Source organism: Ptychodera flava, chromosome 11, assembly GCF_041260155.1.
Source record: "Ptychodera flava strain L36383 chromosome 11, AS_Pfla_20210202, whole genome shotgun sequence".
Taxonomy (NCBI): Eukaryota; Metazoa; Hemichordata; class Enteropneusta; family Ptychoderidae; genus Ptychodera; species Ptychodera flava.
Window position 1 is genome coordinate 31,328,819 of NC_091938.1, and position 24,994 is coordinate 31,353,812.

Sequence of the window (24,994 nt, forward strand, 5' to 3'; positions counted from 1 at the left end):
GTCCAAAATATCTATAAACTGGAATGTGATAGTTCATCCGGTCACTATAATTCGATTATATTACTGTTATAGACATCTTTGTAATGCTAATACTACTGTGTATGTGAAAAACATACATTGATATGGACAGTCCGGTAACACAGTCCCCAGGCTACATTATTACAGCTGGCATCGTGCTAAGCGGAACAACTGTAGTCTGTCATCCGATTTTCCCGAAAACGAGTTATTACCCGGACAGTGCAATATTCAGCACAACGCAGTCAGCCAGCAAATCCGACTACGCAACTGAAAATATACTACAAAGAAGATGCAATACATTCCTGATTCTCACAGCAATTCTCGGTGTGTGTGGCTATATCGTTCTCTATTAGTTATAGCAGTACGTTTACCGAGCATAACATATTCCCAAGCAAGGCAATCAAACTATTTTTTTTTGAGTAACTGTTGTTTAGAATCGTTTAAAGGCCACCACTTAGACAAGCCAGAAACGAAAATGTAAAACCAGACTGTATAAACACTTTAAAAATATTGAAATGTACATGTACAAAATCTACATCGTCACTGCCTGTCAACTTCCTGCTGCACTGTTAGCCTAACATACGATATTTGGTAAAGGAAACATCAACGGAAATAAAGCTTGTCTCGATTGCTAGACCTCTGACCAGCGTTTGTGCTCAGTGCCTGATGCTGCGATCAGCGAGTAGAGGCAGGTTATCGCGGCGCAAATCAAGCTCAAACGCTGGTTCGAGGTCTGGCATGCGAGACTTGTAAGAAGCGGGTAACAGATTGCGAAGTCCAACCACATAACTGTTGTGAAGGGTAGGAATATATTTCAGAAAGAGAAAGGCGACAATCATTTCCTCTCCAATGTATATTTTACTGTTATTTATCCTCTAAAACGCTGTGTTGACTACTCATATGAATTTGTTCCCCATGAAAGTTTACAACAACCCTTCCTTTATTCGCCGCCACTGTAATCGTAGCACTGGGGAATTTTTTACAGTAGTTATATTGCCTCCTCTGTCACTGTACTATATTTAGGAATAGAGCCATTTACATTTTCATGATTTAAGGTAGTATGCACTCCGAAAATGAAAGACTGAAACTTTTACTCAAACTTTTCTCCAGGAATATTTCAACCACTCTCTTTCAAAATCAAAAAATAGAAATTAAGGGGTAACCGTGCAAATTCTTGGTACTCGAGAAACGAATGACCAACCAAAGATAAATAGACATTTGAAATTCAAAATAACCACTATTCCAATGTAAACTCTATGGAGAAAAACAAAATTTTCAATTTTTGAAAAACTGAGAAGGTGAAAAGTTTTCTTACTGTACACCAGGAGTGTCAAATGAACCCCACAAGTGGTAGATCGGGAAAGAATTGAAAAAAGTTTGAAAGTCCGAATATCTGTCACCGAGGAGCATTCTACCTTAAAGAAAGCATTCGAATTAATAAAAACTCGACGGCCCTATTACTACATATATCTTGTCTGATTTTACTCATACCTCTGGTGTCATCTTGTAATTGTATTGAAATACAAATTAATATTCAAATTTCTATGTTTAGTTTCGTAAATTTGTTTGAAGAGTCTATTAGATAAAAATAACATTCACATACTATAACCTAGTCGTCTTGTTTAAGTGATAAGTAATTCATCAGAAGGTCCCCGTAAACTTCATAATCGATTGACATGATCTCTTCGCTAAATATTTAAACAAATCTAAAATTAAAAAAAAACAATGACTACTTACCTGTAGGTTTGGTATTTATCAACTTCACTTCAATAATGCGGTATACAGGGTTATTTCCCAAGTCAATCCTCCACCACTTAGAAGGCTGCACATCATCAATGAGAAAGCAAGTGTTAACATCGCCATCGACAGCTGCTTCTGACAGTGCTGTTGTTGAATTTGTCCATGTGGTTTTACCAGCAGCAATATTTGTGAGATCTGAAAAGTAAAACGGATATTTCCATTGATATTTTTTCAAATAGCTTAATACGCTAGTAATTTCTTAGCTTTACTATTACGCTTGATGAAATGAGAGTGGGTATTTTAACTGACACGAACATAAGAAGAACCCCAAAACTTGCTTAAATAATCAAAGATCAATTCAAATAATTCAAAATCGCCTGGACCAGATGGGCTTGTGAATGAAATGTTTGAAAATAGTAATGAGGTCTTCCCAGTGTCTTTCTTATTTGTTTAATGTAATCTTAAAAACAGCTATGTTTCCTTGTAGTTGGGGGAAAGGAATAATCTCTGTACATCATACACACTAACAATTATGTATCGAAATGTGCTGCTGTATTGTTTCGATATTTTCTGTTTGTAATGATTTACTTTTGCAATAATTTTCTCTCTCTGCAAAAATGTTACTCTCTTTGTGTGATGGCCTGTGGCCCCACCACTTGAAATAAATTTAAAACTAAAGCTACCTATCACTTTATACATTAATTAAAAAATTGGCATTAATTCTCTGTAAACATTTGCATAGATTTATCAAACCAGGAAGAGACACGTCTTGTTTTCATCGGCAAAATACCATTATGCCTACTGTTGCTATGCTTCAGTCTTCCTGAGATCTTTAAATATAATTGTTTTTCTGTCCAACAGCAGGACAACAAATTTTGAAAAAAAGCCATCACTTATTTAAAACGTCATGCAGAAATGATACCATGACGTCATTGTATATTCTAGTTCCACCATGCCGAGTATTTACGGAACCTTCCCTTAATAAGCGGGATGTCAATTGCGACAAATGACCCGTCCTTCATTTCAGCTACATACTCAACATCTATTCATCATCACTTCTTTTATTTTTTTTAGCCACATAAGCACTGACTCTGTATTTATTACCTAATCGATTCACGCTACCATACGACCTTATCTTTCGAAACAATTTTAGACGACGGAACTTGGCGAACAATTTCAAGCGCTCATTGATATTGGTTGATGAAGAGACTGACGTCATATTGTCAAAAGGTACAGCAACCTAACAACACATGACCTGTTGCTTTGCAAAAGCAAATTACTTTCATTACACTATTTTTAATCGTAAAGGAACAACAGCTGACGTAATGCACAAACGTCGCTCATGATATCATGACCGATCTCTATGAGGGAAGTGCTCTGAAGCACTGTGGAATATGGTTTCGATTAATAAAATACATGCGGTGTACATACATCACACTTTAATCGAACTGAAAGTGGCCTGGTCAGCACGTCAGATGTTGTACTAACTCAGGTCAAGGGATATGACATTGCAAAATTACTACAGTGTCGACAAGTTTTGTACGAAGTGATAAGCTGATACTTAAAAGACTTGTTTATCGTGATAGTCTTTACAAAGAATCCAAAGTCGCAAAGGCGCAAGCCACGACTAAATGATTCTTCAACTTTTGAAAGCTTTAAGAGATTTTGTCTACATCACTTTGTTTATGAAGATTTTGAGGTAGAAATAAATGCGATATCAAAACTTTATTGCCGTTTTTGTGAAGCGATCGCTGCATGCCGTTGGGTATTGATATAAATAATGACGCGATGTAAAAAGGACAACTAAATGATGTAAATTGCCGTTCAGCGTATTGAACAGAAAGCGATATTCGATTATTGAATACAAGTTCGATTGAAAGAAACATTATAACTTTGGGTAAAGTTTGTAATTATTCGTAATGAAATGACCGTGCACTTGAAGCTGAGCGACGAGTGACGGCATTGTTCATGTAGTATCACATAATCGCTCTCGAACTGATTTATTTTCTTTCGGTTCACTTTCACATTTTCATAAAAACGCAAAGCTCAACGGCAAAGTGCTTTGTTAAAACTGGACTTCACTAGAAATAGCACCCGATTTCGCTAACTTCACTGTCGCCTCAACGATCAGAAAAAGAAGACGTACGATTCTCGCACTCGCTATGATGTTTACAAATTGAATGTTTGCAGATAGCAACGCACGTACTAACCACAATGAAGGTCGCTTAGAAATGCACGCGCTTTCCCATATTATGATAAAGTGTACCGAGGCATGATACGAGGAAATTTTACACGAACGCGGGGGCGTTTTCTTCCATAGCGTTACACAGGAGCCATGACTCGAGGTATATGATAATCAAATTTGAATACTAAAGAAACATTTAAGATTTGCTGATACAGCTTATGCACCTGAGATATATCGAAATAGGAACTTAATGTAGATTAGAATCTTGAAACTAATTTTGATAAAACTTACAGGTTGAGTTATTATTAATCATAATATTTCATAAATGCAGAAGTTCAGCATTATTACGTATGAAACCTGCCAAAAACGGGATAAATTTCTATGTAGAATCTCGTCAATGAACCTACAAATAGTTAATGTCGAATGATACTTGTACATACAACAATAGCTTACTACGCATCAAATGACATTAAATGACATTCTACAAATTGAAGTTATGCCACATATTGTTTTCGTGACTTCAAACAATTGTTATTTAATATGCATTTTAAATGCCGATACAAATTTTACACAAATTCGAGGGCGTTCTGTTAAGCAGAATCGGAACCTTTAGAAACTGTATGTGTCCGTCTGCAGAGGCACACCGGCGCGTTTAGTTAGATTTGCTAGATTCAGATTTACCCATCAAAATACTTCGAGCAAATTTGTGTGTGTACTAATCCGAGTTAAGGTTCCAAGACAAGACACTGACCTTTCTAAGCTAACAATTCTCTAGTGATTAATGAGCTCAGAACACGTAAATTCTCTCTTTTCGAAAAGCCTAAATATAGAAGAACATTTTGGTTACCATAGTGTCACCATTGCTTACATAACTATCACGTGACAGGTATGTTTTGTTTCAATGCTTTGAGATATGCGGCTGAAATTTGTATGAGTGCAAGCTCTCCTACGTATCTTCCAAGGAATGTCTCAGAATTTTATTTAAACCTTCTAAAACAATTTTTATGCCAGAAAGACTTCCACAGCGGTGTATTTAACCCTTAGTGATTTCTCTAAAATTGTGCTCCAAAAAACTTAGCAAGATATAAAAAATCTGAGACACACTTTGGAAAAGTATTGTGACAGCTTGCATTCCAGCAAGTTTGAGTCAGATATTTTGAAGTTTAGACCAGAAAGAAATCCGCTCAATCGGCGCTTGCATATGATTTAGGTGTTATCTAGAGTTCAGACCAACGAAGATCTCGCTTATACCTACCTAGAACGTGATTGGAACTAATTTGGGGGCATTGGATATTCATATTTTTCAAATTTCTCAAAAGTATTAGGTGCCGAATAGCTAAATGTTGCAATATAACAAATAACTTATAAAAACAAGTGTTTAAAAATGAGAAGCAGATATGCTTATATTTGTACATTAAATCGACATTACTTCACCATCCAATTATCCTAAATTAGTTTCAATCGTGTTCTAGGCCTCCACAATGCTAATTGGTCACATCATCATTCTCCCAGGTTACCCAATGAGTCGACGTCTAAAGTGCTTTTGAACGCTTTGTCAGTCTCCAGTATTCTCCGTTTAAATTTTTATCATTTAATGAATTTACTAAGAGGCATAATATTTTTATCTCGTATTACATTTCATATTAGATAAATATGATAGTAAGTTGGGGCCTCTAGAGAGACCGTTAGTAAAGAGAGCAACGCGACAGTGACGCTGATGATTCAAAACGTTTCTGTCTGGGCCGGAGAACACGAAGAAAACCACCTTTTAGATATTCGTGTATGTCGACAAAGTAACGAGATCGACGTTCGATCATCGCGCTTGCGTTTGAAACTATTAAGTTATATTTCAACGAATGTCGGAATGGTCAGGCGAGAAACGACTGCTACAAATTTTAAAATCGTTGTCAATTAAACGGTTCTGCAAACGGTAGCGTAATCTCCAATTGTGTATTATTATAACCATCAATGTTGAGGTGAACAGATTCAAACAATGTTTGATACAATCAAGGCGAGTCGCTTAATTGTAACCTCAGCAGCATACTCTGACAGCGGCTACGGCTGAAAATATTGTGTAATAAGGAAATATCCTTTATATAATTTCGCTCCGCGTTGCTGCATATCAGCAAGTGGTTTACGTCAAGATGGGAGTCACAGTCGTTTGTAATTCGATACATGGCGACGCTAGCTGTGATATACATACAGAAAGGTGCTAAACGGTGTGAAGAAATTGATGTAGACAGTAATAACGCAAACGCGTGCTTGATTATCCTCAATGTAAACACCAATATGGAAAAAAATGTTTCCTGGACTACCGCTCAGTAGACTCGACATAAAATTTGCACGTCTATTTTATGTCTAAACAAATTATTAAATTGACACAAATTTCAAGGGAGAACCACATGTAAATAATCAACGTAAACAGGCACAGATGTAATATTCTGGGATCGGCGACTTCCATTTAAACGTTCGGCGATACAAGACCTTTTAAGTTGCTTTGGCGCGTCTGAATATTGGAACATTACAACTTCGCCTTTCACGTCATTGGAACGGGAAACAAAAAAAAATATGTCAATTCTAAATTTCTTTGATTCTGTTATTACTTATCTTGAGTAAAGAAAGAAACATTACTTACCTGCTGTGCCAGTGGCTCCGTTGACCACCGTCAATATTGTCCATAGTCCAACTAACAATCTGTCCATCGTCATGTCTTCATGTTACTGAATCCCAAACTGACTGTAGAGTTGCTGTCTTATGATTATATCCAATGACGTCATTGGATCATACGTTTAATTGGTGATCGGTCACATGACAACCGTGTCTGGACATAACCATGGTTACAAATAATGAGAACAAACGTTTAGCACTGCGTCGTGACTGGCTGCTCACATAGTGTTCTTAATGAAGTATAAGCACACATTCGGGCAGTTTTTCAATTGCTTTCCATTCTTCAACGTGTAAAATGATTTACAACTATAGCGCAATTGTAAAGTACTGCAGAAGTTACAGCTATCTCATCCAGTCAGCAATGTTTAAATCTCCTTATCGATAGGACTATCAGTGTAAATAGGCACAACATGGAGTACAATCTTTTCGAGGAAAGTAGAAAGTGTATTCTTACCTTTAATTTCAATAAGATGGAATGACGCTGATTAAAGAAATACATACAATTATAATTCAAGGCACTTATATGCACACCAGCTTTTTAAATTATTTTTTCTAGATAGTGGATAGACTTAGATTGGTAATGTTGATTCTCATAGCAAACTACTCCTTTACCAATAACATTGTTTATCTTTCTCACATCTGCCGTACAGTAATTAACACCGATTGAAAATGTCTCCAACTGTGAAATTACATGTACTGTTTTGTTCTATAATTGCAAAAATACAAAAAATGTATCAAGATTATTGATATCCTTATCAATTATGAACCAAGAAAGGGTTGGGAAAGATAATTTGCCTTCAGTCTAGATATGTATGACTTATTTATGTTTGAGAGAAAATGCATGTGTCCGTTACTACACGATGACGATGTAATACCTACACATTCATTGACTTAAAAATCAATGTTATGATAAATGTTTTAGCTTTAACAGAACAAAGAATAGATAACATGGCTATTCGTACTGTAGGAGATGTAGGCGTAACGGTTTACAATGACCTCTTTCACAAATCCAATATTTCTGTTTGTGGTAAATCATGTGGTGGCATTCTGGGTTGAGATTTGTGTGAAATTATATCTTTGACAGGGCTGTGGCAATGTATGAGACATACAGAAGCCAATATTTACGATGGACCATCGGCACTGAACTCTAAAGAATAATACTGAAACAAGTTTTTACGAATTATCGACATTGATTTGAGTCAGTCAAAAGTAGGGTACAAAAAGCTGGAAAGAGGCCATCAAAGATAGATTATGTTTGATGTTAAAAAGTTAAATCCAGAAAACTCAACTGATTTATGGAGTCACAACGATATTCCTAGGAAAGTAATCGGGGAAAATAATTGTTAACTGATAATGTTTTGCAGAAATGCAAATATGACATGTCTGTTACACATTTGATACATGACAACATTCCTAGCTTTGACTTAAACAGTGATTCAGTATCTTCACTGGATAACTATTGAATTTGACACGTTTGGACCATTATTGATTGGTGAAGCATGCTGGGTACGCTTCCGGAGACCTGGTAACCACTTATTATTTATATTAGTGATTGAATATGGCCCTTCATGAAATTGTAAATATTTATGTTTTATTACCTTGTGTCATTTGGATTATTGTGATTGTTTTATAGCGCCATATAAATCCAAGTAAATACCATAGCAGGGCAAGCCTAGCGTCAGAGGTACATGGTTTTGTAATCATAAAAAAATTGTCTCGAATCTATATTGCTTTGAATATTACAGCACACTGGATTTGGAGACAGAAGAGGATTTGTTGTTTCGTCTGAGTATTCCTAATTTAACTTATGTAGGCTTGTTATTTTTAATATCACCTTCATTGTGAAATTTTCCATCACAGTCGATACTTTTGCAAGAAAGACAGCGCGAATCATTCTAAGAGGCTGCCGTGTTATATGCAGTTTTCAGAATCATATTGTTTTTAATCTTCAGAAAAAAAATCATCAACTTTAATGGAAACGGACTATTTTAAAATTCGTGACAGACAGGAACGAAGATGACCGAGTTAATATCGTTCTTCTTGTTTATAGCCCAGCGTTATAAATTATTCATGTTTTGACAGACTTAGCTGCTGGCATTGCGTGACATATAGACAATGTTCTTGTGAGGAACACCTTTCCTTGTTGGCTTAAAATAACATGTATCGTGATACTCAAAACACGACGCCTAAATTGATACTTGCATATCTATTCCGAACAATAATATACACACTAGGTACACGATATGGCAATTAAGATACGAGAGCTATTAGAAGACCAATTATTCCAACCAGAACGACATACATGAGTACACAGCCATTGAACAAAAAGAGCAGATATCAACTGTATTTAAAATAACGAGTGATGGATAAGTTTTCATGTCGGCTAAAATACAGTGACAAATAGTCATGAATACAGCGAATATTCCTTCTCTCCGGATGATAGAAAGGTTGGCTCAGCATTCCCATATCATACTTATGCACTGTCAATTTAAACAATTTAAATAGCCTACCCAATGTATATTTGCTCAGCAGTAAAAATACTAAAAGCAGTGTGTCCTGGAAAACCAATGGATGTTTTCAGAGTAGAAAATTACAGCCTTTCTGTGTTTGTTTCCTACAGCAGAATGTGCTATGATAGTAGTGAAGATCAGGCAGCAGAAACGTGGTATATCAAATATATCTGCCTTGGTTGGGTGTATGGAGAAACATAATTCAATCTTGGTTCCCAAATATTCCAATGTAAGAGATGGTACAGACAAATTACGGCGCGTCATCTGTTTTGAAATTATTCAAGGGATAAGTGTCGTCAAAAACCATTCCCGTGAAAAAGAAAATAAAGAAATTACACGTACTGATGTAAAAGCCTACCTCCGTAAAACATTGACATTAGTTTAGAATTAAATATTGAGATATGTCACCCCCGCAATGCAAAAACCGTTGGTGTTGTTAATAAGAGAGGGATAGGGGGTCGGGCAGTATCAAAACTTTAATTCGACGATAAACAAACAAACAAAGATTACGTCCAAGGGTGATACTGTAATCAACATTCAACGATTACTGTCCGCTTCGATCTCGGGAGCTAAAGATTAGTGTCGAGCTACGGAAGTATGCGCCAATCTGTCTTGTATGTGCAAAGCATACTTTCTGTTTCCCAGCTTTGTAATATTACTTTACGTGAGTAGAGTGTTGTTCAACCATTTGCAGCCAGTAATCACTGCTCACATTTTTTCTGGTAAATGTAGTCTCGTTGATAACGAGATAATGAGTCTGAGAAGTCTTCGAATCTGGATGACAACAAGCGTTTTCAACTCTTGGCCCGCAAACAACTTAAAAATGTGAATAGTTTTTTTTAGTGCTCTGTAATCAACAACATCTCTCAGCAACGAGAACAAAACTATCACAAATATCTGCCGTGAGTGGTCACTGATGAAGGTGAGCTCCGTGTTAGATTCTCGTAGGTGTGATATTAAACGAAGAATCACCCGCTGGCATTGAGACTCCAAAAACCTAAAACACTATGAGTTTCAAAATAGTGCCAAATATGCTACAAGAGATTATAAGTCACAACTCACCTACTCATATCGGTGATCTATGAACTATGAAATTATCTTGTAGCCTCGATACTAGTGCGATACGATGCCTATGTCTTGTAATAAAAACACATTACGAAATTTTCAGATTTCCGAAAAGGAGAATTTTTTCAAGAAGTTTAATTGTTTGTCAATTAATACATTGCAGTACAGGGGGTATGGTGCAGGCATAAATGTTTAGATGGAAAATAAAGCCGTAAAAGATACAAGTGAAGAGACTTAATATGATAAAGGTTAAAGCTGCTTGATGAGCGTGATACGCTATTAAAAACGACGCTATAAAGAGAGTCAGCTACGATTATTAATGAAAATGTTAATGTTCCGTGACGAAACATAGATGGATTAGGCTATTTGTATTGTGCACGATGTGCTATAATAGAAGATAATGTCATTGCAGTAATGAAGTTTGCACCCAGACAATGGAGCCATGCCCACTGTTTGAATGAGTCAGGCCGATGCTTCATGGAAGAAGTGAACGCTTGTTCTTTGGGCATGGATGAGAATCCAATTTGCCTGTGTATGTCTTGCCTGGTTTATACACATTTTGTTTTCAAATTAATGGTCTCCGTGTCATTTATACAAAGGTTCAATAGAAAATAGATAAGACATACAGCAACGAAGGACTATTTATCCGTGTTTACACTACTGTTTATGTAAGATATTACTTACGGGTCACTTGGCAAATAACAGAATGGTGGAAAAGTGGCCTTGTCTTCCTAGCAGCACCCTTTTCAGTAGAAACACCATTTAATGTGATGATACATTGTCTAATTAATTGTTGCAGCCTGTATGTGATGGTTGTCTAGAACGCTGTTCAGACTGGCAACTTTGCGTCGGTGTAGCACCGGTACTGAGCCCTGGCCGACGTAAAATAACCAAGGTGGCAACGATGCGGCGGCCTAGGGCCGACATGGTTTTGTCCCGGTAAGAAAGTGGGGGCGGGGGGGAGTTGAGGGCCGACGTAAAATTTGGGCCTACGCAAATTTGCGTGTGTGGATACGTTACGTCGGCCCTGGTCCCGAAAGTTTTCAATCCAGTCTTTATCATCCCATGTACGCAGAACTCTATCTTCCCAACAACGTTTGCTCTGCGAGCGAGACCATATCATTCAGCTCACAGTGCACGTATTAAAAAGATGCATTGGTTAACCACGATGTCAAAAATCCCGCGCACTGGTTATTTCTCCAGAGCCATAGTACATGTACCCTACGCTCATCCAATAAATAGTAAAGATCTCTCCGATGATTAAAATGGCGTGTGGTGGTCATATTTGCGCTTCTTGTGCGTAAAAAAACCGGAGGAAAATCATGAACAGTAGAAACAGCCTGCCATTATTCAAATCCGAACTTTGACAGGTCATTGGTCACAAAGACGGTAAATTTACGTCGGCCCAAATTCAGGTACAGGTAAGGGACCGTCTAGATTGTCGCATAAGTTCAAGACACGACATTCCTTCGTTTACATCAAAACTCCCCCTCCCCCTGAACGAAACTTCAAAAGTGCGAAATGTTGATGTTGCTACCTGAGAGCACAATGTAACATTTTGCTATAGCTATATAATGGATAATTTGTATCCCCTGGCCACATTACATGTACATCATAAAGTGATCGATCAAATTTGAGTACTATTGACCATAGCATGACATGAACGAGTTGGAAACAGTTACAGCAAAATTTGTTCGTACAAGTATACAGTTTTTTGTTTATTTTTACACATAATGTACATAGAACATGATAGAAAAATAAAAGTGCGAAAGTGAAGTTCACTAATTGAATGAATGTTAAACCTCCTCCACCCGTAAACGAATGGATCTCGCTTTTTGAACTTATGCGACAATCTGAGACAGTCCCTAAGTGTGGATAAGTGCGGAAACGCCCCAAATCTATTCCCATAAGGACTATTATTTTACGTTGTCCCTAATTTCAGTTGAATTGCAAATGTGAACAACGTATAGGTATCAACAATTTGATTCGAACATACAACGTAAGGCATCTATTCAATTGGCGAAGACACTAGGTCAAAACCTTTCGGCAAAATTCCCATCTTCAAAAAGAGGGGTTAAATAACCTAACAAAGTTTGTTTTCTTACTTAATTGTTTTCTTACCAGTGTGAGCAAACCATTTAGTGATTAAACTATAAACTTTAGATATCAATGTTGGTGCTATTTCATATTGCGAGACAGACGTTTGACAAGGTCGAGATTGAGATTGCTGTATTACTATCGTGACCTAAATGCTTCGTGTCGGTAAACTTATATTTTCGTTTTCTGCATTTATATAAATTTTATTTTTCTGCATTGCTTATAGCTGCGTCTTGCAACATGAGTTTCAAAGCCGTCAACATTGATAAAAGTTTACACCGAGCATCAAGTTACCGCCCAGCACTGATTCTAAACATTTCACCTCGTAGAGAGGTTAGCATAGAGCACAGCAGGTGTCTCAAGAAACTTCTTATAGAGCACTGAACACTCAATGGTTATCCCTAAATAAATAAATAAATAAATAAATAAATAAATAAATAAATAAATAAATAAATAAATAAATAAATAAATAAATAAATAAATAAATAATGCAGCCGTTTGGTGTCAGTGAAAAACTATGACATAAGTGGAGGCAGCGACTTTGACTATACCCATAACCTCTGACAGTTGAACCGATATCAGGTTAAACCAACAATATGTCTTTTGACCGATCTTAGAGGTATTCTATGTAATGCTGAAGAATATTCCAAATTTTTATTAAGAAGCCAAGGCATGTTGAAGATCTGTTATTAAGGTTGTCAACGAAATGTATGCACATTGCAATTGTCTACAGTTGAATTCCCGTTAGGACCGGACTTCACTTGTCAACAATAAAAATTACAATCTGCACACATGGGGGCATGAAATACTTTAAATGTGTATTTCATTGTGCTTCGAGGGGTAGAACAAGAAACATATTTACTCTATAAACGAAACAAGTGAAAATTATTATTAAACGTTCAAGCGACTGGCCCTTTAACGGTAAACTCCTACTTTGTTTCACACTTTCTTAAGTAAGTTGTTATAGTTTGGAAAGTTTACAATGTTCTACCACTTTTATCAAGAATAAAAATCACAAACAAGTGATTAGACGATGAGGTGGTGCATTTTTTAATGACAAATCAAAAGCAGTACATTGCCTCCTGTTTCAAACCCAATATACGTTAGTTAACGAGAAAATGCTAACTATTTATAGCATTAGTCATTTAGTGAACATTGAATACTGTGCGCTATAGCTTTATTTTAACTGATTATAATCGGTGCACTATGATGAACGGACAAGACGCAGTGAATGATGATATATTTCACGTGACAAAACCTTTATCAATAATACTCAAACAAAATTTAACAATTATGATAAACATAACAGTGGAATGAAAAATGCACCCATACAGATTACACTGGTATATGTACCTTTCCGCGTACTCCAAATATGCTACATAAAATACAAAAAAAACTATGTACAGTTTGAAAGTTTTCAAAATTATCTTGTATTGCAAATTTTGAATGCAAACCGTACACGTGATACCATTATATATATATATATATATATATATATATATATATATATATATATATATATATATATATATATATATATATATATGATGTAATGGACAATTAAATAAACATATGACTGTTTTAGCTAACGTAGCAGAATAATCTTAAAACTTGTGATATTTCCCTCGTACTTATTCAGTATCAGGATGATCGGCTTTGTAAGATAACAACAATATTTGGCAATAGCATAAATCGACGAGATTAATGCGATAAAGTTCTACTTCACAAACTGTCTTCGCTGAAACAATGGCAGCAGCAGCAGCAACAACAAAAACAACAACAACAAAAACAACAACAAGAACAACAATAACCGTATGAAGATACTAATAATAGTAAGTTAATGATAATAATAAGCGATCCTTTGCCGATGAACTGTATTTTACTTCGGTTAGTGGGAAACTGTGTTTTAGTCGATGTTTCCTAAATTGAAAAGTTTTCTTCAAACTCAATAGGTACAACTTTGTTCTTCTGTTGATAGTTTGCCTAGAACAAAACAATAACAAATGCATTATGGGTTGTCAAGTGTGTCAATATCGAAGAGACTTAAAGTGATATTGAAGTCTCGCTCTGTCTATCTTGAAGAGATTTCAAGTGATTTGGAACTCTCGTATTGTCTATATCGAAGTGACTCGCAGTGATTTGGAAGTGTCGAGCTAAACACAAAAAATGTACGTTTCTATAGGGTATCAAATAACCCAGGCTTTAGTTGAAACAGTTTTTGTACAGACAAATGTACAAATGTTTTGCTTTTACACGGCGAAATAATCGTCGGCTGACGAAATCCCCCCAAAGTCTATTAAATAAGCCCCTCTTGTGCTTGTTAAATATCGTATACTGAATAAAAAGTTAATACGTTCATGTTCAAATCTCATTGCTTACACTAACATACTAAGAAAACTTGGTCAATACTTTATTTTTAGGTTTATTGATCTTTGAAGTTTATTCAGTCTGCTTTGAATTTTTAGAGACAACGATCAAGGGAAAGGTCAGTAGATTAAATGATCTGCAAAAAATTCTTTTTCAAACTGTGAATGATTATTTATTTAAATGTAATATATCTTTCAAAATCAAAAAGCAACGTTAAGAATAAATTGGTTTCTCATTAACTGCAGCACAACTATTTAAATGAAGTACTAACATTCGAAATTTACTACACAGCAAATAGATTCCTAAGAGATGAACTATGGCACATGTTCTGCTACTTAACAACCTCTAGGTCAAGAAAGAGGGACAAGAAGCTTACGATGCCATTTTTGGATTTTGATTTCAGAAATCTTTCGATTAAGTGAGTAAATAAATAAATAAATAAATATATAAATAAATAAATTAGTAAGAATTCATTCGTTTATTAATTAATTACGCAAGTAAGTAAGTAAGTATTAGTAAGTAAGTATTAGTAAGTAAGTAAGTATTAGTAAGTAATTGAGCGAGTGACTAAGTGAGTGACTAAGTGAGTGAGTGGGTGAGTCGACCAGTCATCCTGCCAACAGACAAATCAATAAATCAATAAAAAAATATATTACATACCATGGCAAACATTGTCACAATACCATCAGATTTCAATTTTTTCTTCTTTTGCTCAGCTTTTTTCAGCTGGGTAATTTCTGCCACTTGTTTCTGCACCCGACTTCTGATTCGTCTACGGGCATCAAATCGCGCATGCTCTGTTTTTTTCACTTCAATCAGGGCAGCTTTGTAATCCTCATCCCCTTCATACTGTATTCCAATAGCACGCACCATCTGTTGCCAATGCAAACAATATATTTATCCCTGACTGCCTAACAGCGGGAAAGTAAAGGCCATTGATAGCCATTTAACATGACCGTAAGTGTGAATATCTTACAATTGAACAAGACGCCGATTGCAAGTGGACGCTACCATGATAAAATGTTGTTGAGTTTATCTTATTTGCGGGATCTATTAGGCAGGTGTAGACCACTTGTCTGAATGTTAATGATACAAAGACTGAGGACGTTTCTAGTACACAATTAATATTACATTCACAATGACAAGTGCTTAATTCACGGTAGGCACGTACCTCAGCATTGGTTGCACATGCTGACAAAAACACATCTGCAGCCTGTGTAAAAAAAGACAAATAGAGGATTAAAATTCGACAAAAGATCGTACAATTCAAAAGTGTTCGAATTACGAAAGTAAGTAGAAAGGCAAAAAGTACAAATTTTTCTTTGGTCACGTTATGATTCAAAACCTGGTGAGCGCAACAGCACAATATGTTGCTACTCTTGCAAGACCACTAAACTTGCAAAATGTCCAACACTTCTTGCAAGATATTTGCCCTCATTTCTGTCCTGGTCCTGTTTCACTAAACCAATTGTTATTCTCTACAAAACCTGATCTTGTCAAAACAATTTTATTATTATAAATGGAATACAATGTGCCACTGGCACATGCCAGTCCATCACACTCAGTGCACTTTGAATACAATCAAGTAGCCATGATAAAAATTGTATGTGAAAGCGCTGTCTACGGCCATTCGTGTATTTTTCATGTTCTGATCCCCATTGTTTAAATGAACATAAAGCACTTTCGGGATTAAAAGGGAAACATTATTTTGTCGATTTCACAGTAATGGACTTGGAAACTTCGTTTACAATCACATTTGTATACTTTTGCTGTTGCACATTGACAAATTTATGTTTGGCGGGGACTATGTCATTGACAATGACATGATATCCTAGATATCGCTTAGGCACTAAAGCAATCGTCCCTTTTGGTATTTAATGATCATTTTATTCAACGACATGATCGACCTCTCACCATATTACAAGAAGTGGTTTTAATCATTGCGAACGCCGTACATACTAAGCTATGAGAAGTCCTACACGGCATGTGCAGGGTAAACTACCAAAGGTCCTGAACATATGTTTCTAAAGCATAGCTCAGCAATGGATCGTTTGAGATAAGTAGTTTTGAAAAAAGGTTTGAAAGAAACCACCGCCAAACTTGATCTTTTGAAGTTTAACACATAAAAACAGTTTTGACCAGGTACAACTTTAGATTTAATTTAAGATTTAATTAAAGGTAACAGTACTTACAAAAGTGTCGAAAAAGCCTTTCATTTTTTTTGTTTTCAAAGTGTTATGTAGTTGCTAAGCTATATATTTTTACGGTAATGTCTCTTTACATCGTTAACTCACGTTCTAGCTTTGATAGTGGTCCTACCTCTCTCTGAGAGACACTTTGATGAAAGTACATAAACAGTGAGATGACAAGGTCTACATTCAGGTACTGTCTTCGCGAAAAAAATAGAAGTAACAATAACCACATTTGGCCACTCATTCAGCCAACTCAATCCATTGATTTACGTTGCTTGTTGAAAGTAAATTTATTCTCCTTTCATTGACAGCATCATTATAAGCATTCATTCAGTCACAGCGTTCCTTATGGCGTCCTCTGCTGTGTCAAATGCATAGAAAAGGTTCCTACAATAGCTTCAACTTACTGACGATATCAGTACATGATTATCCTACTTACGAACACAAACGATGCTAAGGCGAAAATATATCCAGCGATGAGATCATCAGTTACAAAGGTATATGTACCAGCAATCCAATACGCCACGTCTGCCAACAGAAACTGCATTACAGAACGTAGTTCCTCCCTAAGATGGGAATGTGAAGTGATAATAAGTCAAGATATTTATATGGGTACTAGATCGTCTATCGCATTGATCGGGATCGCATAAAATGTCTTGATCGCATGAAATGATCTGTCAAATGTAGCATCATTTTGAGAACACAGAATTGCCTGTATTCATTAAAGCACCTTTACATGTATACAATCCTTTCCAAAGCACGCTGTTATAGTGATCCGCTGTTACTGTCTGATCAAAAATTTCGAAGTGATATATTTTGATTTTTATTCCTTTGACTTACCAGAATTTCTGCCATTCACCAGGTTCATACTTTTTCTTCTCCCTGTTGTACAGGATGTGTGTGTATCCAAGGCAGAAGACACTTATCTGATGTTAATGAGGGAAATATGTTAATCTTCAAAAAATTTGAGTTAATGTAACTATTGAGTATATAAAGGATATATGAATACTCGATCAGACATAGCATGTGAGCAGCGCCAAACTTTGACCAGACTTTATCATTTCATTGTCTACAACTAAAAGCGTAAAATAGCTCTGCATATAAAATAAAGTAGTTTTAGATCAGTAAAAGTCACTTCAATTACACAATCTATCCAGTCTTCAAGTCGGACGACTAAATATTCTCCTGAACGTAAAGCGCACCTTATGTACCTTGATCATATATTTGCACTACTATCAAAATAATGTTATGCTCTGATACCAAGGGTAGTCAAATGTATATTCAACTCATAAATGATACATACCAGAATCATCACAATATTGATTGTACCAATAACCTTGATACCCACCAAATATTCGACTTGGTTCCAGCAACTGTGAATTGGAAATATATTATAATAATTGCAGGACGACACACTTCAAAAAATGCAGTTGTGCAATTACGGAAGTATTAGCTGTTGAAACGAATTAGCTTTGCTACAATTATCATTTGATTAACAACATAACGTTTGTTGTGACGTCTTTGAGATTTTCAGAAAAGTGTTTGTCGCGAAGCATGCTTCCGAAACATGTGGTAGGTCAATCAATAAGTCTTAAATAAGGATAGATCAAGTTAGTGGGAAAACATTCTGTACTTGATTCAACAAATAATTCAATATCTAAATAAAAAAGCTTACAGTTATGATTTAAAGATACATTTCGTATATTCCAATTAACATAAAGTAGAGGGTAAAATTTTGAATTCGCATATACGTATTGCCTTCTTCGAGTTTTTTTCGATGTGACGAAGCGAGGGCACTTTGCACTTACATGTAAGTTATTCAAACAAATTCATTTCGAAGAGGACATATCTGCACGTAAGCCTATTTTATCCATTTGTTCATTGCCAAGTAATATCTGCTTAGTATGGTTAATTAAGACAATGATATGATGAAGCCCATTCTTCCACTTGTTAAATCTAATAATTACCTTATGTCATCTTCATACGATTCACTGATGCTAAAAGTCAACCATCCCTCAATTATCGCCGGCAGGATCCATCCTGAACATACATAACCAAACCTTGAAAGACAAGAATCGAAAGTCGACTGCACTTTTTGTACACATTGTTATGTAAATGTTTTAGTCTAGCGAAACACAGTGACATGTCTTGAGGCGTTGTTAGTCAATTCCTTTCAACATAATATCGTCTTCTTCATCGATATTCACTATTCTCAACTTGGTTTATTTTCTTGTCAATATTGACACAACTGATAATGAACTGGAAATTCATTGTTGCTGAGGAGAACGATTACTTTTGTCATTTACTCTTCTAAATTAGGTGATTTTATACATATTAATTTACCATTAATAATTAATTACCAATAACAATGATGCACTTACTTTGCAAAACTACTGGTATGGATGTACTTTGACAGTCTGAGGAAAACCTCAATGGATAGATTCATAATCCATGCGATATTGACGATTTGTGCTACTTGGAGTGTTACTGCAATGGTTGGGCACGCTTGCTGAACAGACATCAAATATTTCACATGGCAAAGATTAGAGTAAATGATAATATAACAGGCATCTTTTCCACTTCATCACGCATTCTCAACCTTCAGGCGCAATCACTGATATAACTAAGGGACAAATACAGGTGGAGACTAGAGGACAGATACAGGTGGATACTAGAGGACAGATACAGATAGAGACTGAAGGACAGATACAGGTGGAGACTAGAGGACAAATACAGGTGGAGACTAGAGGACAGATACAAGTTGAGACTAGAGGACAGATACAGGTGGAGACTAGAGGACCGATACAGATGGATACTAGAGGACAGATACAGATAGAGACTGAAGGACAGATACAGGTGGAGACTAGAGGACAGATACAGATGGATACAAGAGGACAGATACGGGTGGAGACTAGAGGACGGATACAGGTGGAGACTAGAGGACAGATACAGGTGGAGACTAGAGGACAGATACAGGTGGAACATTTAGACTGCTTTATAACATTCAGACAATCACGTCCCTGCCTTTATAATCGTCACTGTGATTTAAAACATTCTTCATAGCTGATCAAGGTTGTAGTAGTCATAGGAGACATTTTGCATTTATTACATTTTTAATGGTCTTGATTGGCGGGGTAATTGTGACGTCTGTGACGGCCAGACTCTGTCTTTCCTAAAATTCGTAATCATAGAACAACGTAAGCTGAAGCATGAAGCATGACCTAAACTATGATCTTTCGGCATTATTTTTGAAATGTAAGACAGACTCGATAATATTTGATGGCAATTATACATTCAAGCGATTGGAAACATTAAATCGTATTATTATAGGTATCTATATTTTTAACATTAAACTACAGTCACATGACAAATGACCAGCTTCCTATCAATCCTGTCAGCATGATCGGAAGACGTGCGTTCGTTAATGACCTAAGCAAGACAAAGCAAGTTGACGTTGACTCACCGATTTGTTATCGAGGATCAAACTTGTAATTGTAAGTACTGGCAGGGGAACAAACGACATTATTGACACCTTCAGTAAATTATATCTGTCTGTACTGATCCTGAAAGATAAAGTTATGAGAACATGTAAATTCGGCAATACATATTTACATACTTATCACAGAGTACTAAGGCTTCCTATTTACTTGTTTGTTTGTTTGTTCGTTCGTGAGTTTGTTTATAAATAATTTGGTATTTTTCTCTGCGTGTTGTAATCTTGTTTTATACATTTACTTATAATAAATCAGGTAGTTGCATTTCTGTTCATGTTTGCCATGCACATCGTACCTCCTTCTTTCTCAACGAGAGCTATATTTTTGTTTGCTTATTTGTCTTAATTAGATTAAGAAATGATACTCAATATAGCTTCTGATGCAAACCCACATATTTTATAAAGTAGATCCTTACTTTATGAGATAACCATGACCACGTCTACCACTCTTCCTCAGTACACACTCGTTTATTTAAAGAGAGAGAGTGGTAAACTCGGTCGGTGCATATTTAATTGTTCACTCCTTAGGGCGAAGTAAGGGTCTGTTTTTTGCATATTTGGGATTACTTAGAAACATCAACATCACATTGGAGCAGAGCCCACAAGTTTGCCAGAGTGAGATTGAAAATATATTTTTGGAAATATAATTTCGACTGAAAGTGATACTTTACTGAAATATAACTTCCCTGGAATTTTTTCAGACAATTTTTTTTTGCGTTAATTAATTTCGCTTTTCTCTCTGATGTAACTGTTATGACTCTTAAAATGTAAATATGTATGTTGCTGTGACTCTTCTTTGCAAAGGAGGAAATAAAGAAACAACAACAACAACAACAACAACAACAACAACAACAACTGGCTACGCATACGGTAAGGACAGCACTTTGGCGAAGAGGAGCGCCCCAGCTAGCGGGGAACATGTCAACGCGTGCTCCAGCTCATGTGCTTGCTCATAAAGTTGCTCCCTCGCCCTGAGTCTACCAACGTACTTTGCGCTAAGCCGGTGACCCTTGACACGTCATGATTAAAGCTATATACTTCATACCGAATGAAAAGACATAAACAATTGTGGTTGCAAATTTTGATCCAAGTGAAAATATCAAACTTTGGCCGTGATTTGCAATCAAGCTCTCTCTCTCTCTCTCTCTGTCTCTCTGTCTCTCTCTCTCTCTCTCTCTCTCTCTCTCTGTCTCTGTCTCTCTGTCTATCTCTCTCTCTCTCTCTCTCTCTCTCTCAATCTCTCTCTCTTTTTTGAGTCGATGTGCATGGGCAAATATACAATGACGTGCCAACATGTTAGATGAAAATGCCATAGATTTCTGATGCCCAAAGAATGACAGTATCGTCAAATTGTAGGACTTGACAGACAAAAAGCGGCGTCGTCCCTATACAATGTAAGCACAGATGTATCCACCTTACTATATCAGATATCAAAAGGAAACAAGTTTAAGCAATTAAGACAATATTCACCTTGATAAGGTTGCAAATGTAAATGCTATCAGCAACAGAATAATCGAGAGTCCGCTACAAATGATGGTTATCATCCTACGAGCGGCGATGTAGAACGGCTGAAATGAATGGGTGAACGATCGAATGCATGAATAAATGAAAATCAAGCAAGAGAAGAGGTAAGAATGAATGAAAGAATGAATGAATGAATGAATGAATGAATGAATAAAATAAAGACATGGTTTAATGAATGAATATTTTGTCAAAACATATTGTTTACTTAAAGCTCTGAAAACCGTTAAATAGTTTTCATAGCTACCTACGTGCTACTTCATTTAGATTGTTCAAATATTGGAGAAATATGTACTTTGTACATTTCAAGGCAATTTTTCCTTTTTTAGTCAAAACATGGTTTTCTATGAAACCATTCCCGATGCATTTGAGCATACTCGGCTCATTTCTTGGTCATTCTTTCTTACGAGGCTGCTATACTCATTAAACGCAAAGTCTTGTGAATTCTCTCCTTAACCTACAAGATATATTTAAATAAATAGTGCCTCATATCTCGACTGTTATATTTCAAATAGTAAGACGAAATGCAACTTACCACAGGCTTCTCGCCGATGGTCATCAACACTGCGTAATTTCCCACTTCTTTGCATTCACACGATGTGTAACTTTTACCAGACTGGGACGGAATCAGGCTGCATGGTTCTGTTTCCCATATGCTGCGAACAAACCAAAAACCTCAGAGTATTGTCAAATCCCTTAAGAGATCACACATCAAAAATCGACTCAGAGAATCCAACGTAACAACTCGGTAGAAAGATGGTACTATCGGGAAAAGCGTGCAGGTTTTAAACAAGTGTTCGAGAAAGTTATATAATTCCATGCATGGGAGGGTAGACAACACGCGTTTAAACTGAACAAAAGGGAGACTGGAAATGTATGTACAGTCATTCAGGAAGTTTTAGGATTTCTTGAATTATTTTTCAAGAAGTGTCAAGTATCACGTGCGTTTACTTTGTAGGCCCTTACATGTGTTGATGGCAATCTGCCAAAGTGTATCTTTAGTGAGAAATAAATTTGGTATGATGAACATTTGAGACTTCTGATATGATTTTGGAAGTTTAATCGTTCATTCAAAAAGGGAGAACAAAGCTAAATATGATAATTTATCTGTATCACCATTTAAAAACGTACCCTCTCCAGTTTCCGTATGTCATAATAGCACATTTTGCATCATAGGCAGCCTGCGATGAAACGAAACGATTGCAAATGACAACATTAATTTGTTTTGTGATTTTAAAGTGAAGAACTGTAATTATGTAAACTTTTATGTCACTTTAAGCTTCAGATATCTATAATCATTAGAAACTGTTTAAATAAATGCTCTCCCTCTGCTGCTCAAATTTATCAAATGAGTTGTTTACTTGTACACAGTTGAAAGACTACGCTTAATTTGCAGAATAGGTACCGCTAAAGCCTTTCTAATGTAATTAACAGGCCAAGAGAGAACACAGTATAACAAACTGTATAATTTCGTAAAGGATTATCTTTTTACAAATCCTTGAAAACGCTAAGTGCTTTACAATCATGTATGACTTAAAGTAACACAGTTAAATTGTTTGTCAAGAATGTGCTGAACAATTACGTTTGATATCAATAGCATGATGGAAACAAACACAGGAAATACTGAGTTCTTGAATGTCCAATGTTTCAGGAATCTTTCACGTCCTTGTATTTCGAATCATGCGAATGTACAGTTTTGTACGTCGTATTATTCTTACGTGGTCTTTCAAGGCGAAATGGTATTTCTCTCGTGAATTTGTACAGCTATTATCTTGACATGACACAAGAAGTGTTTTCAAACAAAAGTATTTCCGGTTCAACTATGTTAGTTTTTTTATATCAGTGACATTTGTGTATCAACTCTATCTATCTATCTATCTATCTATCTATCTATCTATCTATCTATCTATCTATCTATCTATCTATCTATCTATCTATCTATTGCTCTATTTATGTTTACTGCAAATTCTTGAGGTGTTGAAATTCGATGCATAATATGACATCGTTTGCTTATGTTAGGGTAACTCAATGCTCTGGCAATAATTGACCATGATGCATCGATTCCTGGTCCTTGTTCTTAATGGACTCGATAATAATTAAGTACTATATTTGTACATTTTGTTACGGAATAACATTACTGCATTAAAGATTGTGTACTTACGTACGTACTTATATAGCTATGTAATGCAAACATAAATTACCTCTTTATGACGTAGCTTTGTTGTTAGCGTCAGTGAATTCAATTCCTGAACAGAACCCAAGTCTGAATACAGCACAACTGATACAACAGGAGAGTTCACTTTTCTCACTCTCTTTACGGCTGTGATCGTTTTCACCCATTCTCTTGCTTCGTCTCTTGATTACAAAGATTAATAAAAACGTTAAGAAAGAAAAAGGGAAAGTCCTGAAAGGAACAACAGACACTTAATTTGCGAGAAAATTCTATAAACTTGGCCACCTCATTATACGAATGTAAGGACGAATGCAAGAAACGAATGTATTGTAATAAGTAAGGGGCAATTGTCATATTCAGATACTTACTGTTTGGCATCGTCAATCGGCAACAGTTCTCCAAGATTGTGATAAACATATACAATTACCACGTCTATTCCTGAGGACATAAGAAAAGATGACTTAATTTCCAATTTTGAAGGTCTTGTTCTTTGCCAGAGGGTATGTGTAGATTGACCACTGCCACTCTTATTCCGAAACGAATGGGTTTGGATGTAATGATATTACAACTCTCATACTTGACACCGTCTTGGAGTTACATCTTTTACAAGTGATAATCCCCTGTCTAAAGAGAGTTGATATCTATTACGTTCACTGACCTCTGTTCTGAATTTCTTGGCTGTTTTCTTAATAGTCAAGTGAGTTATGAAAAACATTGTGTATTCGATAAAGTCTCGAAAAAAATTTACCTGACAAGCATTTCAACCCGACAGCTAAGTAATCGGCAATGACAAATATATACTTTGGATCGCACATTTTATTGCACGTATTCGGATTCACATACAATTGCAAACTTCCGTGTGACTGATCACAGATGCTACTGATTGAATGAAGGTGAAAGTTTAAGAATTATTACCTGTAACGTTCAACAATTAATTATTTCGTTTGTAATACGGATTCCACGATA

General features: G+C 36.0%; 3 protein-coding genes and 1 long non-coding RNA gene across 4 annotated transcripts in view; all 4 read right to left on the minus strand.

The window, feature by feature from the left end:
• The window catches only part of LOC139144478 (adhesion G protein-coupled receptor L4-like), an 83,766-nt gene extending 77,115 nt beyond the window's left edge, over positions 1-6,651 (minus strand). The window contains exons 1-2 of the mRNA XM_070715177.1: positions 6,579-6,651; positions 1,756-1,953 (exon numbers count right to left, since the gene is read on the minus strand). Coding sequence (XP_070571278.1) covers positions 1,756-1,953; positions 6,579-6,651 — 271 coding nt within the window. The remainder of the gene's footprint in view (positions 1-1,755; positions 1,954-6,578) is intronic.
• A 7,472-nt stretch (positions 6,652-14,123) lies between these two features.
• On the minus strand, positions 14,124-16,590 carry LOC139144479 (uncharacterized). The gene is made up of 4 exons (XM_070715178.1): positions 16,564-16,590; positions 15,821-15,862; positions 15,310-15,522; positions 14,124-14,265 (listed from the first exon to the last, which is right to left on the minus strand). Exons 1-4 carry the CDS (start codon positions 16,588-16,590, stop codon positions 14,203-14,205), a joined length of 345 nt encoding a protein of 114 aa, XP_070571279.1. The 3' UTR covers positions 14,124-14,202.
• A 690-nt stretch (positions 16,591-17,280) lies between these two features.
• Positions 17,281-18,216, minus strand: LOC139144100 (uncharacterized). The gene is made up of 3 exons (XR_011554736.1): positions 18,145-18,216; positions 17,682-17,767; positions 17,281-17,407 (listed from the first exon to the last, which is right to left on the minus strand). It is a non-coding gene; the product is annotated as an uncharacterized lncRNA (long non-coding RNA).
• A 3,584-nt stretch (positions 18,217-21,800) lies between these two features.
• On the minus strand, positions 21,801-24,843 carry LOC139144480 (adhesion G protein-coupled receptor L3-like). Its single transcript, XM_070715179.1, has 6 exons — positions 24,777-24,843; positions 24,397-24,466; positions 24,057-24,210; positions 22,987-23,036; positions 22,391-22,511; positions 21,801-21,902 (listed from the first exon to the last, which is right to left on the minus strand). Exons 1-6 carry the CDS (start codon positions 24,841-24,843, stop codon positions 21,801-21,803), a joined length of 564 nt encoding a protein of 187 aa, XP_070571280.1.
• Positions 24,844-24,994: the final 151 nt, after the last annotated feature.

Bases quoted from the DNA above. Each gene is read 5' to 3' on its own strand.
- LOC139144479 (XM_070715178.1), bottom strand. From the start codon at position 16,590: ATGATTAAAACCACTTCTTGTAATATG. The intron at 15,523-15,820 runs GTACGTGCCTAC...CATTGGCAACAG, and splicing joins CATGTGCAACCAATGCTGAG to ATGGTGCGTGCTATTGGAAT. The intron at 14,266-15,309 runs GTATGTAATATA...GTTTTGTTCTAG, and splicing joins TTGTGACAATGTTTGCCATG to GCAAACTATCAACAGAAGAA.
- LOC139144480 (XM_070715179.1), bottom strand. From the start codon at position 24,843: ATGTGCGATCCAAAGTATATATTTGTCATTGCCGATTACTTAGCTGTC. The intron at 22,512-22,986 runs GTACGTTTTTAA...GTTTGTTCGCAG, and splicing joins ACATACGGAAACTGGAGAGG to CATATGGGAAACAGAACCAT. The intron at 21,903-22,390 runs GTAAGTTGCATT...CATTCATTTCAG, and splicing joins CCATCGGCGAGAAGCCTGTG to CCGTTCTACATCGCCGCTCG.